General features: G+C 33.9%; 1 protein-coding gene across 1 annotated transcript in view; it reads right to left on the reverse strand.

Moving 5' to 3' along the window:
• LOC150110289 (uncharacterized) overlaps positions 1-18547 on the reverse strand; it is a 359887-nt gene that overhangs the window by 84606 nt on the left and 256734 nt on the right. Inside the window, exon 10 of the mRNA XM_090395274.1 lies at positions 9592-9738. Within this exon, the coding sequence (XP_090251400.1) occupies positions 9592-9738 (147 nt within the window). The remainder of the gene's footprint in view (positions 1-9591; positions 9739-18547) is intronic.

The following is an 18547-nucleotide window of genomic DNA, read 5'->3' on the forward strand; positions in this document are numbered from 1 at the left end:
ATGATGATAGCAGATTACATTAAAGAAAAAATCTTCTGAATTTGAATGCAGATACTCCTATATTGCTGGTGTGCAAGATATAACCAGCTGAAGTGATAAAACTGAATGTAATCCTTATTTTCAGCAATTCTGATATTGGCTATTCTGTTAGTCTGACCACAGTAAAAAATAATAAATAATAATAAAAAATTTTACAAAAGCATTTGGTAAACACATGAACAATTAAAAGTTGGAATTAAATGTTTAGGAAGGAGCAGTTATATAAGGGATACTAATTTTGTGTGTTGTCTAAAGGTGCAGTCAAATTTGCCTATAATAAACAAAATTAGAACAGTTACTTTGTGTAACAATCTATGGAATAAAGTTCCACCAAACTCTATAGGCAAAATGTACTACACTAATGGAAATTCACTATAGTAAACTGCTGTCGACACTCTTTCTTATAGTAAACTTATAGAAACTACAGGAACAGTTTATTATAATAGAGAGAGTTTGCTATAGTGAATTAATTTTAGTATAGCATTAATCTATGAAGCATTTGATCAGGACTTTTTTAGGAGTCTATCACAGAGTGAATTTGTATAACAGCATTTGCGATTATTGTAAAAGTCAACACTGTGGTAATGATAGGATTTTTTTTAGAACTTTTCACAAATTACATGGAAGTATGGAATGGTTATGGACTTCCTATACTAGCAGAGTATGAAGGATTATGCATGTCAGTTTGTTAATATTCTGTTGATCTCGTGGAAGATATAGCCACTGGCTAAGAGTATGACATGATTCAGATCAGTAATGAGGATATTAGTACCTGAGCAAATATTTGCTTTAATGCCATACTGTCATAAGGGATGGTGGTGTGACTATTGATGAATGTATCTGTAGATAGTAAAATCTAAGGATCAATTAGGATGACCTGTGATTAAGGTGTCTAAAAAGAGCTCATTGTTTTCTTTTTCTAATATAAAGTGAATCCCATGGAGAGTGACCATTGAGATGTGATACAAAAGGAGGGTTATCCACTCAGCTAATCAGGCGTTTGAATTTTCTGTACATGGTATATGATAATTTTAGAATACAATGCTATTTCCTTTTACTCCCTAAGAGTAGGGAGCAAAAGGAAAAATCAGTGATTTGAATAGTATAAAACACATCAGGATACTACAGAATAGCAGCATTTAAAAAAAAAAAATGAAAAAATACAACACTGGAATTTAAAAATAATAATAATAAATAAATAAGACCTAATACTCCTGGATATGTAGCTTTATTTATTACCTCCAGTGGCAGGACATTTCTTGATTATTCCAATCTCAACAGATTAAGTCAGACTGGACATGTTATATACAAGCTGGAAGAAGTTTCTGAAAGAAGGCCAGAAGGAAAAAGGAAAATTGGAAGATGAAATTGAGATGGGAGGATGGAGTGATCTAGGATAAGGCTTTGGTATTGAAAAACTGGAGATATTTAGAAATGAATAAAGAAGGCCAGAAGAGGTTTCTGAAAAAGAAAGGAACCATGCAGAGCTGTAGAGCCACTAATGAAGATGATGATGATCCCAGTTGGCATAACAAAAACAATATATCATAAACCATTTTTAAATTAGCATAATAGAAAGGATATTTTGCCGATTCATGTGTCAATTCCATGCTGTACTAAACCAGATTTCTCAGATGTTTTACTGCTGATATAAAATAGGTGTTCTTGTAATGTTTTTTCAACAGAGTACCCAGTTTGTCCACAGTAAAAGAGGTGGCAAATATAGGGAACTTGGTACACATGCCAGGAAGAGAAAGAGGAGATCATTTATCATTATAAGAAGCAGCCAGGAGAGGAGAGTTTACTGATACAAAAACACAGGTACTAAGTTGTATTTCTTCAGGATTTTTAAAATTAGTTTGAAGATACCTGAAATATAAGGAATGAGAACCCTCCATAATGGCTCTGAGTTGCAAGGTGTAGGCTTGTAGATGTCAAAAATTTGTATTTTTTATTGGAGGGGGGGGTGTTTTTGCATGACATGCTGAAGTTCTAGTTTGGGATCTCGGGGGGGGGGAGATTAGACCAGTTAACAAGCGTGATTTAGTAAAGTTTTTATGATGCTTATTTTTTTAGATATACAAAATCCTTCTATATGTAGAAGCTAGTGAAGGTTTGCAGTAAATGGAAGTAGTTGGTTCACCACCAGAAGGAAAAGAAGAGCAAGAAGTCTAACATGGACAATTTACAGTCATCTCTTCTTCTGTGGTGAAGTTCATAAAAACCTGTAGGATATTTCTATTCAAGAAATATCCTACAGCCAAATAGTGGAGACAAATAGTGAAGACACCATCCATGTAGCATACCCAAAATGATAGTTGTGATTGTAAGGAGGAAAGAGAGTTTCCTCTAAATGATCAGAGTAAAAGTTGTTAATGCTAGTGATAATGGGCTTCCCACTAAAGTACCTCTGATTTATTTGTAGAGTTTATTTTGACTAATAAAGGAGCCAGAGTGGGTGATGAAGTCAAATAATTACCAAAGTTGACAAAGGAAGATCCACTATTGTCATACCTCTGATTACAATAGAAAAATAGTCCTTCTTCTGTGTAACAGAACTACAAATCATGAAATTGACTACAATCCCACTAACAGCCAGATCAACAACCTAAACCCATTTGTTGATGAAATTATCAGCCTGAATAAAGATATTATCAAAAAACTAAAGACCATTTTGTTTAAACTCCATGTTTTCATGGCCTTCCAAAGATACACAAATAAGGCATTCTCCTTTATCCTATCATGACCTGCAATGATTCTCCTACTTACTGAATAGTAGAATTCTTATCACTCTTACAAATTTGGGATTTCTGTTCATTCATTAAAAACTCTTCAGATTTTCTGGCTAAAGTGAAAAATTTATTCCTTTACCTATCGATATCATTGATGTCAAATCCTTGTTTATTTATAAATGTATATCTTGATTATACTCTTTATTTGCAATTACAAGCCTTTCTGTCTGACAGTTAAATTATTCAACTCTATTATCAACTCCTGCTACTTTATCTGCCAAAATAAACTCTATGAATGAACAAATCAAATGAGAAACCCAGTTGTTGTGACGTTCTATTTTCATGTTATGTTCTAAATCCGCCATCTTGGTCCAAGTCACTCTTATCAATATAACAACTAATTGCAAATTGATCACCGATCCAAAAGTAGAGAAATTTATAATTATACTGCGCCACCCTATTTTTAGATTAGTCTATACAAAATAGTAGGATCAATTTTTAATTAAGTTAGCAGTCTCCTCATTTATTTAGGCCGAATTATTTACTATTCCACTTGGGGTTCCTGCAAGATTCGAATATTTATGAACGGTGCAATAAAAGGGAATTCAGGCAAACACAATATTTAGATTAACAAAGTAAAACATTTAATATATGATATATATAACAAATACAAGAATTCTGCTTTAAAATGAAACAATACAATCAACTTAATACATCTTGCTAAGTCACTCATTCCCATTCAATGTTCTAAACTTTCACATACAATTTACAGCTTCAAAATCACAAGCTTTCTTAACTCAAGTTAATAAAACGAAACTTCTTATTTAATCAGACTCCAAATATCTATCAGCTGTACTTAATGTTTAAATTCACAGGAAGCACTAATCAAGGTACACAATATTCCAAGCAATTTTATTTCGGACTTTGAACTTCGAAGATATGTTAATGTTAGAATAAACAAACAAGTATGACTACTCTTACCAGATACAATCTTCAATACATCAATTAATTGTGAGCACACTTATGAATTAACTTATTCACGTTAGCGGAACACATTAGTAAAACTTCTCCATCGATTTAACTGAACTACTGTTAATTGCGCTTCACTACTCTAAAAAAAAAGCACATCAATAAGGCATTGATAATTCTCCTTGTTTACTTTTCTCAAACTAGTTAATTTCAATATAATTCTTCTCAGGGCAACATAGAATCAAGACGTAATCCTAGACTAACTGGAACTAATCAGAATTTTCCATTGAATGTCCAATTCTTTATTTATCTGGTTACAGCATTAATTTTCCTTTACAACACAGCTGACTTCACTTGCAGCTAAGTATATGATTCATTATGTTTTGGCTCACTTCTAAACACTATTCTGATGAATTTCTGCCCTAGAGAACTTATAATTTTCTTCCACTTCCTTTGCTTGTGTCCTACCTTCCTTTCCGCTCCGCAAAAACTTCCTCTCTCCTCTAATTAAAAATTTTATCTTATATCTTTTTTCTCCTTTCAGTCCGAAGGTCACGCTCTCTTCGACTCGTGCTTGTTTATTTCATGCGTCTCCATGACAACAAACGAACGCAAACATTTCGCTAATGTAATAGAATGCTCTACTACTACATGAGTGATTACATAACGTTAAATTTTCACAAATAAGAATAAACAGAATATTTGAGCTACTTAATCAGTTTTTTCATTACGTATAGAATTAATTATAATAATACTTTTCGTTACATCTTATATATTTTAGTTATTATAAATTCTGCACATATTATTGCTTAATAAATTAATAGTAGGTTAAGTTTAGAATAAATATTTAAATAGTAATCCTAAATTAAGGAATAATAAATAATTTTTATACAAATCATGATTAATACATAATTAGCAACGTTAAATGTGAATGAAAAAAATAAATTACACAACGTAGTTTCATTCACAATTTAACACAGTATCATTGGCACTAGCTGATTTTTACCTTGAACATTTAAAGGAACTCTATTCTCTTCCACACACACCCCCAAACCATCATTTTGGATGCAGTATATAGATGATGTCTTTGAAATCTAGTCCAATCCCAAAGATACTCTACCAGCCTTTTCTAAAAAAATTAATAGTCCACACATCAACTTCACCATAGAAACAGAAAAGGACCATAAATTGGACTTCCTAGACATATGCCTCTCCTGCTCTCCTTCTGAGTGAACTAACTTCTTCCATTTACTATATTATTCCATTTCACTAGCCATTAGAGTCAATTAGGATTCTGCATATCCAGTGCCTCCTTATCCATTGAGCTATAGCCCACAGATGCCATTGATCCAAGGGCACTTAAGAACCAAGTATGTTGAAATGTTTTTAAAAGAAATAGAATTTTTTAAGCTTTTTTCTATTGTGTGTATTTTTATAAATTCAAATAAATTACCTTTATTATTTAAGTTAAGGGATATTACATCCCATATTGTTTCTTAGCCGAATAAGAAACTCAAAGAGTTTCATGCCGAATATAGAAACTATATAAAGTTCGGCGATTCCAAGCGTAAGCAAATACCTGGATAGTGCAGCACCTGACCCATTTGGTAGTGCAAACTGAGGCAACTCATAGTAAGAGTGGAAAAGCTCCAATCACTATTCTTGGTATTTACCCATAATGTGAACTTAGCTCCTAGGAACTGTATTACTGTTCTACATTATGAGAGAAGGTCACTACCCAGACTGGTTTCAACCTTTATTGAGGTCTCATCAGTGAGTAGGTAAACCTAGTTAATACCAAGTTTGTAGCGAACAGAATTTACATCCCTTCTATGAGAATTGCCAAGAAGGTGTCCTAATAAATTATTAATTATATTAAGAGCCAAAGGCTTCAATTCGGCAACAGGAACTTATTTAAGTTAAAGGATATTACATCCCATATTGTTTCTTAGCCGAATAAGAAACTGAAAGAGTTTCATGCCAAATATAGAAACTATATAAAGTTCGGCGATTCCAAGCATAAGCAAATACCTGGAGTTGCTCATAATTTATTAGGACACATTCCTTTGGCAATTCTCATAGAAGGGATGTAAGTTCTGTTCGCTACAAACTTGGTATTAACTAGGTCTACCTACTCACTGATGAGACCTCAATAAAGGCTGAAACCAGTCTGGGTAGTGACCTTCTCTCATAATGTAGAACAGTAATACAGCTCCAAGGAGCTAAGTTCACATTATGGGTAAATACCAAGAATAGTGATCAGAGCTTTCTCCACCCTTACTGTGAGTTGCCTCAGTTTGCACTACCAAATGGGTCAGGTGCTGCACTATCCAGGTATTTGCTTAAGCTTGGAATCGCTGAACTTTATATAGTTTCTATATTCAGCATGAAACTCTTTGAGTTTCTTATTCAGCTAAGAAATAATATGGAATGTAATATCTCTTAACTTAAATAAGTTCATGTCGCCGAATTGAAGCCTTTGGCTCTTCATATAATTAATAATTTATTAGGACACCTTCTTGGCAATTCTCATAGAAGGGATGTAAGTTCTGTTTGCTACAAACTTGGTATTAACTAGGTCTACCTACTCGTTGATGAGACCTAAATAAAGGTTGAAACCGGTCTGGGTAGTGACCTTCTCTCATAATGTAGAACAGTAATACAGTTCCAAGGAGCTAAGTTCACATTATAGGTAAATACCAAGAATAGTGGTTGGAGCTTTCTCCACCCTTACTACGAGTTGCCTCAGTTTGCACTACCAAATGGGTCAGGTGCTGCACTATACAGGTATTTGCTTATGCTTGGAATCGCCGAACTTTATATAGTTTCTATATTTGGCATGAAACTCTTCGAGTTTCTTATTCGGCTAAGAAACAATATGGGATGTAATATCCCTTAACTTAAATAAGTTCATGTCGCCGAATTGAAGCCTTTGACTCTTCATATAATTAATACCTTTATTATATTATAAACATGTTGAATTAAATAAAAATGTGCAATGTCAATATATTTTAAAATAAAATTTTTTGCAATGAAAGTTATTTGATTAATTATTATTATTATTCGTGACACCTCTAAGGAGTCCGAAGACTCATCGCGGGAGGACACCTACAACTGTCTCAACTACTATTATATTATAATAGTATATAATAATAATATAGTATATACTATAGTATATAGTATAGTATCTACTATATTATATATATATTATTAATTATATATATATATTTACTGCCTCAATCCAATGTAATTAAGGCACTAAATTTTTTAGCCCAGGGTGCTCAAACTTGTTAAGACAGTCCTGTGCATATCACTGATCTCAAAAAAAGAGGCATCATAAAAAACTTTAGTAAACTGAGCTCAGGATGTCTGCTCTAATCATCTCCCACTGAAAAATACAACAAATCTTTGATTCCAACAATCCTGCTCTTAGCAATCCAGAGCTTATTATAGGTTCCAATTTCTAATATTTCAGGATCCCCAAGCCAATTTCAAAAATATTCACAAAATACAATCTAGTACTTTCTTTTTTTCCTATAAATAAACCCTCCTCTTAGCTGCCTTCCTCTAAGGATAAACAATCTCTTCTTTCCCTTCTAGGTGTGTACCAAGTTTTCTGTGATGACTGCATCTTCTTAGGACAAATTGGATGCTCTCTGGAATAAAGATTACCAATCTTATATCACCTATAAGAATCTTAGCAATCTGGTTTAGCACAGTGTGGAATTGACAGTAAAACAGAATCTTCTGGTTGAGAACTTACCAACATCACCGATTCCACCTGAAATTCAAGCATTTGTTCAAGGCTTACTACATCATGTAGCCTTACAACATCACCCAAATTTAAATCAGAATGACTACCTCTACACTTTCCAAAAATATCAGACAGTGTCATCTTATTAGTCATCAATATTTTTTTTTGGTCAACCACAGATCATTTAACTATATCTTATTGCCTTTTATACCCCATTATGCTAGCACATGGCTCATGGAATTTTTAAAACCCATTGTTATTGTTGTTTTAATTGCCTTAACATTGAGTGTAATTTGTTAGTCTTAGATCGAATATCTCATTTTCTCTTTCGGGTTAGGCTAAATAGCCTTCTACAGCTAAGTACCTTGGTTTCTTAGCAACCTGATTCTGCTCATAATAGACAGCTAACCTTCTCTGCATTAAGCACTATGACTGCAAAAATTATGTGTCTAGCTAGCTAGCCTGTTTTGCAGAATGAAAAACCCAAGTTTCCCAGAGAAAAAACCCTGTCACCTTTGTAGAAAAGGCTAACTCACCTTCATCTGAAAAGTCCTGATAAAGATTCTTCATGTCCTTAGACAGGATTCAAATCCAGTTCTTTCCAACTAAAGGGCTCTGTCTGTACTGACTGAGCTACAGAGCTCCATGATCAAAATATTTGTCAAATAAGGATTTGTTAATTTTATACAGTTGACCCTTGAACAACGCAGAGTTAGGGGTGCCGATCCCCCATATTGTTCGAAAATTTGCATATAACTTTTGACTCCCCCAAAACTTAACTACTAATAGCATACTGTTGGCTGGAAGCCTTACCGATAACATAAACAATCGATTAACACATATTTTGTTTGTTATATGTATTATATACTGTATTCTTACAATAAAGTAAGCTAGAGAAAAGAAAATGTTATTACAGAAAATCATAAGGAAGTGAACATACATTTACAATGTACTGTATTTATTGATACCATAAGTTTACGTCGTCTATTTACAAGATGAATCATAGCTCTGTCAGTAACTACATTAACATTGTCTTATATGATACAAAACGCTGTAGATACTATAAGCATTACTAACACTAGACATCAAAAATGAAAAGATAATGTGAAAAAGAAATTATTCATATTTATTTAGGTATAATGAGGTATTTAAGGTAGCTTAGTGCAATCGATATGATTGCTTCACAGTAGCCTAGCCTATACATTAATAAAGGAATCGTTATAAAATTTTTATTTTATGCTAATTAATTAACTAATTAATAACAGCTAATTTTATGCAATTATGATCTAATATCGCATCTTTACTTTTGTTTGCATTTCTCTCGACTGCAAATGGCCATGTATGGTCTTTAAGCGTTTATATGCATAATATATTGATAAAATATTGATATTAACTTTTAACAACAGATTTGTGCATATTTTATGGTAGTAAATGATAAAATAGACTAGTATCTACATATATTCATTCATGACACACCTAACGTTTTCTTAATTTTTTCGATATTTCTAAGATATGCAGTTCGCCTGCGAGTTTTTTCAAATTGTCGCAAATCTCCAAAATATTTATTTAAAAAAAAACTGTGTATAAGTGGATCTGTACAGTTCATGCCCACATTGAAGTCAATTGTACATATTTTTGTGTCTGTATGTGTATTGTACGTCTGCACTTGGCAATGTGCCAAGAATAGTCAATTCATGCTGAAGGGGAGAAAGAAATAAAGGATATATGAATTGGTCACAACGAAATCACATGCTTTACATATAAAATTTCCAACTGTTGTACAAGCAAAATAGTTACCACTTTAAGAACTAGAATGTTCATAAAAGAAAAGCTAATTTTCTGACGTATAATAATAAATGTTCACCCTACGAAACACATTGATTACCCTAATATCGGAATGGATTCTCCTTCTTCTGACATGCACAGAAGTGTCAAGGGTGTCACATCTGTGGGTGTATAGTATTTACAGCCATGTGTGTGTGTCAACAGTATTCTCTGATACATTGAGGAATCTGAACATACAGACATTCTTGAACATTCTGTTTATTATGTTCTGAAACACATAATTCACTCAGGTAATCATAAAAGATATACTACCTGGTGTTAAGCCAGCTGGTGTTGGTGCTTCATTAGGAAGAGGATACTTTCTTGGTCTTCCTCTGCGACGTGGCGTTGGTGGTGGAGGTGGCGGCAGTGGAGGTGCTGGTTGTTGTGAAATAATAGCAGAAGTGTTGTGGGATATATCTATTACATAAACAAGCTCCAATATATTAAACTTGCAGATGATAAGGAAGAAATTTTTATACTGTTATTCAAACAGATAGCTCAATTCATTATTCATTCATTATAAATTCATATTTAATATATAAACGAACTTCACTGAGGAACCACTTTATACCACTAACCTTCATGTCATAGACCCACATTGGTAGCAATCACAATGTTCTAATTCAGAATGTGTTATGAAACTACAAGAGTAAAACAAAAATGGATTTGAATTTTCGATAGAAATTAAAGGACACCCTAAGGAAATGCAGGAAAATTAACTGGATGACAATGTTCCATGGATTAAATACAAATAATATCAGGAATGGGGTTTAAAGATGTTATATTTCACATTGTCATCAGCTTTATACTAGTTCAAAGTTATAATACTAGAAACAAGCCCAAAAGAATAATCTTAGTCAAAACTTAGGAGAAAAGTCCATTATTTTAGAAAAAATGAATTTAATTATTCAAAACCTATGTACCAAGGTTGAACCTATGATGACTGCACTAATTTAGGTAATGAGTGTTAAACAATATTAGATAAAAATATTTACTCTAAAGAAAAATACAAAAAATTATGACTGCACTTATAAAAACAAGAATAGTAATAATAACAGATTATGCTATGCCATACTCAAGAGAATATTTACACTATATATAATAGATAAATCACTGCAAATACATATTATGTAATCTATGTCAAGCCTTACATTGTCTAGCATCTAGGATAAAAAAAAAAAACATCAGCCGCCAACCAGCCATAGTGGATAAAATATATCAATACTTTTCAACTTTGTGCCCATTTTATTTCAATGGTATTTCAATCTCAGCATATGTTTTGCTAAGTAGAAAAATGTGTCATGGTAAGGGTAGTTAAATTTCTTAATAATGGAAACCAAAACTCAGCATAAATATAATAAAAGGGGAAAAAAGATGCCCCACATCATGTGTGATAAAGACAGAAAATTCAACTCTTTATATATTATATTAAGGCAAAATATCCAAATCGTCATTCCACAAAATTCTTATGATGGTTATATGATGACTGCACTAATTTAGGTGATGAGTGTTAAACAATATTAGATAAAAATATTTACTCTATAGAAAAATACAAAAAATTATGATGGCACTTGAAAAAACAAGAATAGTAATAGTGGATTATGCTATGTTGGAGTAATTACTGGGACACCATCTATTTTAGATGGAAACACACACACACACACACACACACACACACACACACACACACACACACACACACACACACACACACACACACACACACACAGGTAGATATAGATATATTTTCCTGCTGTGTCACATTACCTACGTTGCTATATTAGGCATATAAAGCATACAAAAATGCCTCAAGCAAGTGTACATCTCTACAATGTCAATGGCATTCAGAGAACTTATGGATTTCAAAAAGGTGTTATCACAGGATGCCAAATCAGTGACTTATCTGTTTGTGACGTTGGTAAAAGAATACAGCATCCACTTATTTGTAAGAAATTATCAAATAATGGAAATGTGAGAGTGCCACTTCAGAAAAGAAATGAAAACAGAATGCTAATGCTAAGCGATCTAAGGTGCTTGAAACAGTGAGACAAAAATCTTGACAGTCCAATGTGAAAACAAAGAGTACAAAGGTCTACAGGATTCAATTTGGTTGTAGCAGTTGCAGTAATGGCTAAAAGAGCTGCAATCTTGTTTCTGCAGAAGGTTTTTCTAAACATTAACTATGGAAATCAACAACAGAGATCATACCGGACTAAAGAATACCAAATATTGCAAGTGGTCTATAAAGTGTTTGAAGGACATGATATAGAATGAGTCCGTGCAGTTAGCCTAGTGGCTGTGCGCTTTGCAACCATATGCCTGGAGAAGGAGTGTCATAGGTTCGATTCTTGTCAGTGACATGAGGAACTGAAGGATCTTCCTCAGCCATAGCCAAGTTAGCTGGTCCCAGGCGTGGAGAGTAGGGTTTTTTCCCCAAGTTTATCCTGGGGTTTTTCATCCTGCAAAGCAGGCAAACTGGACTTGAGAACTCAACACTACAGACATAGGATACACTGGAGTGTAGGGCTGACCACCTTATCCTGTGAACGGCTTGAGGTCTGATGATTAATAAAAAAAAAAACCTCGACACCTCAAGGTAAATGAGAGAAAAAGGAAGATGAGATGAGATATAGAATGATAAATCATGCTAGATCCTTTCTGATTAGATGAGCAAGTGAGAGTGTAGTATAGTGAAATGCCTGTGAACACCATATAAGGATAAAGAAAGTAGCTGGAGAAAAAAAGAACAGACTTCAAGGAGATTTCCTTTAGCATGATTATCATAAAACAAATGTATAATGAAATTACCAAACATTAAACACTTGCTGGCAAAAACAGAATATGAAAAAATTTTAGTGAGGAGTGCCAAGGGGGAAAAAATAGGGAACTATGAATATATTTAATATCCAAAAGAAAGTTGTAACTCAGATGTCTCTTTCAGAGGACAAAAGAGGGAAGATTAATAACAAAGCAGGCAAAATGCCAAATGCATAAAAATAAATTTTTGAATATACAATGGCATGCTGAAAAGTTGTGATAATCACCATGAAGGAATTGAGGTAGAACTATGCAACTTACACGTTATTCTACATATTCCCCCACGAAGTATTATACACTTGTTACAAAACTGCTACATCATTTGCAATCCTCTGAGAAAAAAAAAAAAGTCTTTCTCTTGTTGCAAAACAAGTCCTCAGCTGCAGATATGATTTCATCATCTGTGGTAAATTTTGTCCCTTTCAAGAGTTTCTTAAAATTTGGGAACAGGAAAATAGTCATATGTGGGGCCAGGTCTGGTGAATAAGGGTAGGTGAGGCAGACAATGAAAGCCAAAGTGGTGTATTGTCTGTTGAGTGTCATGAGCAGTGTGAGCAGGTGTGTTGTCATGTAAAAGCAAAATGCCTCTGCTCAGTTTCCCACAGTGTTGTTCCTTCAAAACCTACTTCCTTTCCTTCAGAGTTGTTGAATTAACTACTGTTATGAGAGTTTCACCTTTTTTTTTGAGATACTTGGTAAGGATTAACCATCTATATCCCAAAAGATAACGGCAGGAACTTCCCTGCAGACTTTTGAGTTTGGATCTTGTTTAGCAGTAGACAACCTTTGTGTCTTCACTCTACTGATTGTTGTTTGGTTTCTGGGTCATAGTGATGAAGCCATATTTCATCAGCAGTGACAATATGAGCAAAAGATTTGCACCTAATTTCTACTAATTTCTTGAGATGACAGCACACATTCTCTCCTTTGGTCAGCATTCAAACATTTGGGGACCAACTTCTCTGAGCACTTCTGCATGTCCAGATGTGGCAGATAATGACCCCAACTCATTCCCAGAGTTTTTGCAATGTTTTTGGCTGGTATTTGTCTATCATCAAGGATCATGGCATGCACTGATTCAATGATTTCAGGTGTGATCGCAGTGGATGATCTTCCTGACCTGGGGGACATCTGTCGTCTCAGGATGCCCAGTTTTAAACTTGGCCATTTATCTGGCAACTGTTGGATATGCTGGAAAACAGTCCCCTAAAGTCTCTCACAAACTTTGGTGAATCTTAGTTGCAGGCTTTTCTTGCAGCATAAAAAATTTGATGATGGCCCATACCTCTGTATCTTCAAATTTCTTCAAAACCTCTGACATGTCTTCTTATATATCCTAAAAGAAAGAGAACAAATTATTACAATTTGATGAAACATACTGGTTAAAGGGTTTTAAGATATGTTCATTCTTGTGGTTATATCAGTTGCTTTAATATAGTTTTTTTTGTTCTATGTATTTATCAGAACTTTTCAGCCCCCTCCCCCACTTTGTAATATGTCCATGCAAGAATAAATGCTGGTTTTAAGTAAAGCTGGTAGTCTGCTTGACATAGTAGGTAAACTTCAAAGATATTTTAACTAGAAATAATCTTAACAAATACTTTGCCTTTATGAAATTTAATCCTACATTCAGGCAATGACAATCAAGGAAAAGAAGGAGTAGCTATAGTATTCAACACTAAATATGAGGCTAATCTTCTTGAATGGCAGGCAATATCAATGAAAAAACAGAATGGGGAATTGGACAATGAGACATTTGTGCATATGAAGAATTTTTTGATGCTTTAGAGAAAGGAACTGGCACAATGAAAAGTGAAAAGTTGTTCCTTGTTGAAGATCTAAATAGCAAAGAAGGAAATAATTGGGAGACGTACAAAAATATTTTGGGAAAATTTGGAGAAAAGAGCAAAGCTAATAATAATGGCAAATACCTGTTGATTTCTGCTCAGGACATGGACTGGTTATTACTAACATAATGTTCCAACATAAAAATGTGCACAAATTCACATGGAGAGAAGAGGCTAGGAATAAGAAAAGTCTCATTGACTATGTTATTGTTGATAGTGATGTTTTCTTCCTGGTACAGGACACCAGAGTGTATATAGAAGATTTGAAATTGGAAGTGGTCACCATTTAGTCTTGAGCAGAATAAATTGAATTTCATATTGAAAAGAAGAACATGTAAGAAAGTTATGCATGCAAGTGAATAAAAGTTGAGCATCTGTCAGATATGAACTGTAAGACAAACATTATTCAAGAAAAAATGAAAGAGTTTGAGAACAGGAACCAAACCTTGGAGATTCAGTGGCAAGCCCTGAAGTTGTCTGCAAGGATAGAAAAATCAGAACTCCATGGTGGACACAGGAAGTTAAAGAGGCAGTGAAGGAAAAGAAGAAAGCATATCGAAAGTTCCTAGCAAATAAGTCAGCTTGTGCTCTTAGAGAATACAGAGACAAATGTAAGAAAGCTAAACATTGCAAAACTAGCTAAATAAAAGTCATGGGAAGACTTTTGTAAGAACATAGAAAATAAATATCAAGAAGATGGCAAGATATTCTGGTGGTTGTTGAAGAAGCTCAGAAATGGAGGAAAGAGTGCTGTAAAAGAAAAAAAGAAATAAGAGATGATAAAAGTGACATGAAAACTGGAGAAAAAGATATCCTTGAAGTATGGACTTCAAAAAATTGCTAAATGAAACAATCAGTGACAGTACAGTATTAAAAAAACACTCAACAGGAATGCAGTCAGGATACATATCCATACTTGAAATAGAAAAAGCCATCAAAGGCCTGAAATGTGGAAAGGTAGCAGGAGTAGATGATATTCGACCAGAAATGCTCAAGTATAGAGGTATAAATCTCATAGTACCCATATATAAAAAGGGAAATAAAACTGAATGTGAGAATTCCAGGAGTATTTCTCTACTGAGTGTTCCTGGCAAGATTTACGCAAGTATACTTGAGAAACGGTTGAGAAAGACTGTGGATGTGTCAGGATTAGATCTTCACTTTACGACAAATAGTTGAGAAATCATGGGAATATAACAAAGATCTGTATTTAAGTTTTGTCGATCAGGAAAAGGCATATGACAAGGTGCCAAGAGAGAAGCTATTCAAAACGCTATACTTATATGGTGTCAATGGGGCATTATATCAAGCAATACTTAGTCTTTATTTGAGTTGAAAGTCAGCAGTTAGAATTGAAGGAAGTACAGGAAGATGGTTTAAGGTTAAAACTGGTGTCACACAAGGATGTAGGTTATCCATATTCATTATCTATATGGATTACATTATGAAGGAAAGTGGTATTAAACCTGATATCAAAATTGGAGATGTTAATCTCAGCTCTTTGCTTTATGTGGACAATGTTATACTTCTAAATAAATCCACTACAAGTCTGCAAGATTCCCTGACTAAATGGGATAACTGTTGTAATACGTATGGTATGAAGGTCAGCAATAACAAGACAAAGACAATGAAAATAGGAGAAACATTGAAAATATCAACTGCATTATGAATGGAGAACCTATAGAACAAGTGAAACATTTCAGCTACTTTTTAGTGCAGATGGTAAATTAAATATGGAAATAGACAACAGAATGGTATGATAGGAAGTCAACTGAATAAATGTATATAGAATAAGAGAGAAATTAGTCAAAACACTAAATTAGCTGTATACAAGACAGTGTTCAAACCAATTTTCACTTATGGATCTGAGAGCTGGGTCAGAAGTAAAACACTTGACCAAAGACTAGAGACCGCAGATATGAGAGTCCTGAGAAAGATTAGGGGCGTGAAGAGATGGCATCAATGGCAATATCATATTAAAAACAAGGATATTAGGATATAACTTGACATTGTCAGCACCCAGGAATGCATTAGAAAAGCTAATCTCAGGTGGTATGGTCACTTAAACAGAATGGGAGAGGAAAGATTAGCAAAACAAGTGTTCTCTGCCAGGTTGGCAGGAAAAAGGAAGACCAAGAATTGCATTGATATGGTAAAAAGTGCCTAAGAAGATAGAAATATAAGATCTGATAATGTTGGAGTCTTGACAGGTAACAGACTGATTTGGAGGAAAATTGTAGATAGGAAGTTAGTAATGATGTAAATTTTTCATGTAGTACTATCATGTACAATACAACTGGGACAAACTAAATAACTCACAAATTGCAGCATCTTTCCACAGCACATTAGAAGTCAATATGGAAAACATTCTTAAAGATCCAGTTAATGAAAGTATAAGGGTATCATTGAAACAATAAACATAACAACCAACAAAATTCTTGGAAACAGCAACAAAAAAGACTTGGAAAAATGGATTACCCCAAACTGAAAAATATATAGATGAAAGAAATAAAGCAAATAAAACTCTATCGCTTAAACAGGAATGAAATAAATAAAGATAAACTAAACATTTGAAATAACAAGGTCAATGAACTAATGATCAGAGACAAAGAAAATTAAATAAATAAATACTGTGAGGAACTTGAAAATTATAATAAAACTGGAGATACTAGAAACACTTTTCAAATGATAAATTATATCTGTCACCATAAAACAAAAAGAAGTAGGATTATTGTCACACATGACAAAAACGGTGGACAACTATCAGTAAATTTGAACTTGATGAAAGAATGGAGAAACTACTTTCAAGAATTACTGAATGTTGATAATCCCCAACATTCAAGTCAGCTAGCAGACCTGCATCTAATCACTGCTCTACCAATAAATTGTGAAGACTTCACTGAAAAGGAACTAAAAATAGCAATATATCAAACCAAAGCAGGAAAGTCCCAGGAATTGAAAGAATTAGAGCAGAAGCTTTCAAAAATGCTGCGTGTAATACATATTCCAATCTCCTTGCCATAATGAATCAAGCTTTAAACAGTACCTCAACAATGGAAACAAGGCCTTATTGTCCCTATACCCAAAAAAGGGCAGTCTTAATAGAATGGATAACTACAGAGGTATTGCTTTGCTCTATCAACCACATTTAAAATCTACAGGAGAATGATACTCAGTAGAATAGAACTTTACTTGACATCACTTTTAAAAAAAAACCAAGCTGGATTTCTAAAAAACAATATAGAATAAAACAGATACATTGCATCAGAAGAATCATAGAAGGTTCACTTGATAAAAACTTCCCACTCATTTTAACCTTTACAGATTTCAAAAAAGTCTTTGACTCCATTATTAGAAAAGCAATGTTTAAAATACTCAACTTCCATGGTCTACCCTCAAAACTCATACAAGCAATCTCAGCACCTAAAAGATTACAATGCTACAGTAATCTTTAAAACAGAAACATCTGAATCCTTTCCAGTGACAACAGGAGTCCTGCAAAGTGATGTACTAATACCTTATTTGTTTTTAGTATGCTTGGACTACATCTTCCAGATCATCAATGCAGAAGATCTTGGTTTTAACATTAAAACTTACACCCACACCATTCAAATAACTGATTTTAGCTTCACTGATGATGTTGTGCTTATTGATACAGAACCAACAAATGCACAAAAACATCTCAGTCTACTAGAGGCACAGGCTAAACTTACTGGTCTGCAGATCAACATCCAAAAGTCCAAAGTATTCTCAAAAGGTTGTGAAAATTTTATACTTGATGGTGGACAGTAGATGCCGTTGGTGTAGATGAGGCGGTTTGTGGATGAGGTTGAGTGGTAGAGATGGAGAGTTGTAGAGTAGGTGCCCTCCCTCGATGAGTCTTAGGACTCCCTGGAGGCATCAAATAATAATAATAATAATAAAAAACTTTATACTTCGTATCAACAATAAACTCTTAGAAAGAGTAAAGGCCTTTCAATACCTTGGATCATACATTAGCAATACAGAAAATTATATTAGGAAACATAAACAGCTGACTCTAGTCTTCCATAACAAACTCCGCCCCATCTGGAAATCATCATTAATATCATTAAAGACAAAATTAAAACTATACTATGCAGCTGGTAGAACCATCTTCTTGTATGGTTCTCACACCTGGACAATAAGCACCAAAAAAACCACAGATCTAATTAATTCCTTTGGAACTACATGTCTCAGACTGATCCTTGGAAACACCTGGATGGACCATGTCACTAACTCTGATGTGCTAAATCTGGCTAAGCAAGAACCACTTGTCAATATAGTCAAAAAACTACAACTCAGATAGGTTGGTTATCAACTCAGGCATCCTGAAGTCTTGCCCTTTTTGGAATCCCTCATCCTGTACAAATCAGAAGATGGCAAATGCAGTAGAGGAAGACCATGCAAACAATTTTGGCAATAAATATGTGAAACCATCAGTAGGCTGAACTGCAAAACTCCATCTGACATCTACCAGTTAGCTCAAGATAGAGAGACTTGGAAGACCATAATTTATAATATTTAATTTTTAATATAAATCT

The sequence above is a fragment of the Typopeltis vanoorti genome, chromosome 1 (assembly GCF_054136105.1).
Source record: "Typopeltis vanoorti isolate ZY-2024b chromosome 1, IOZ_Tvanoo_1.0, whole genome shotgun sequence".
NCBI lineage: Eukaryota > Metazoa > Arthropoda > Arachnida > Uropygi > Thelyphonidae > Typopeltis > Typopeltis vanoorti.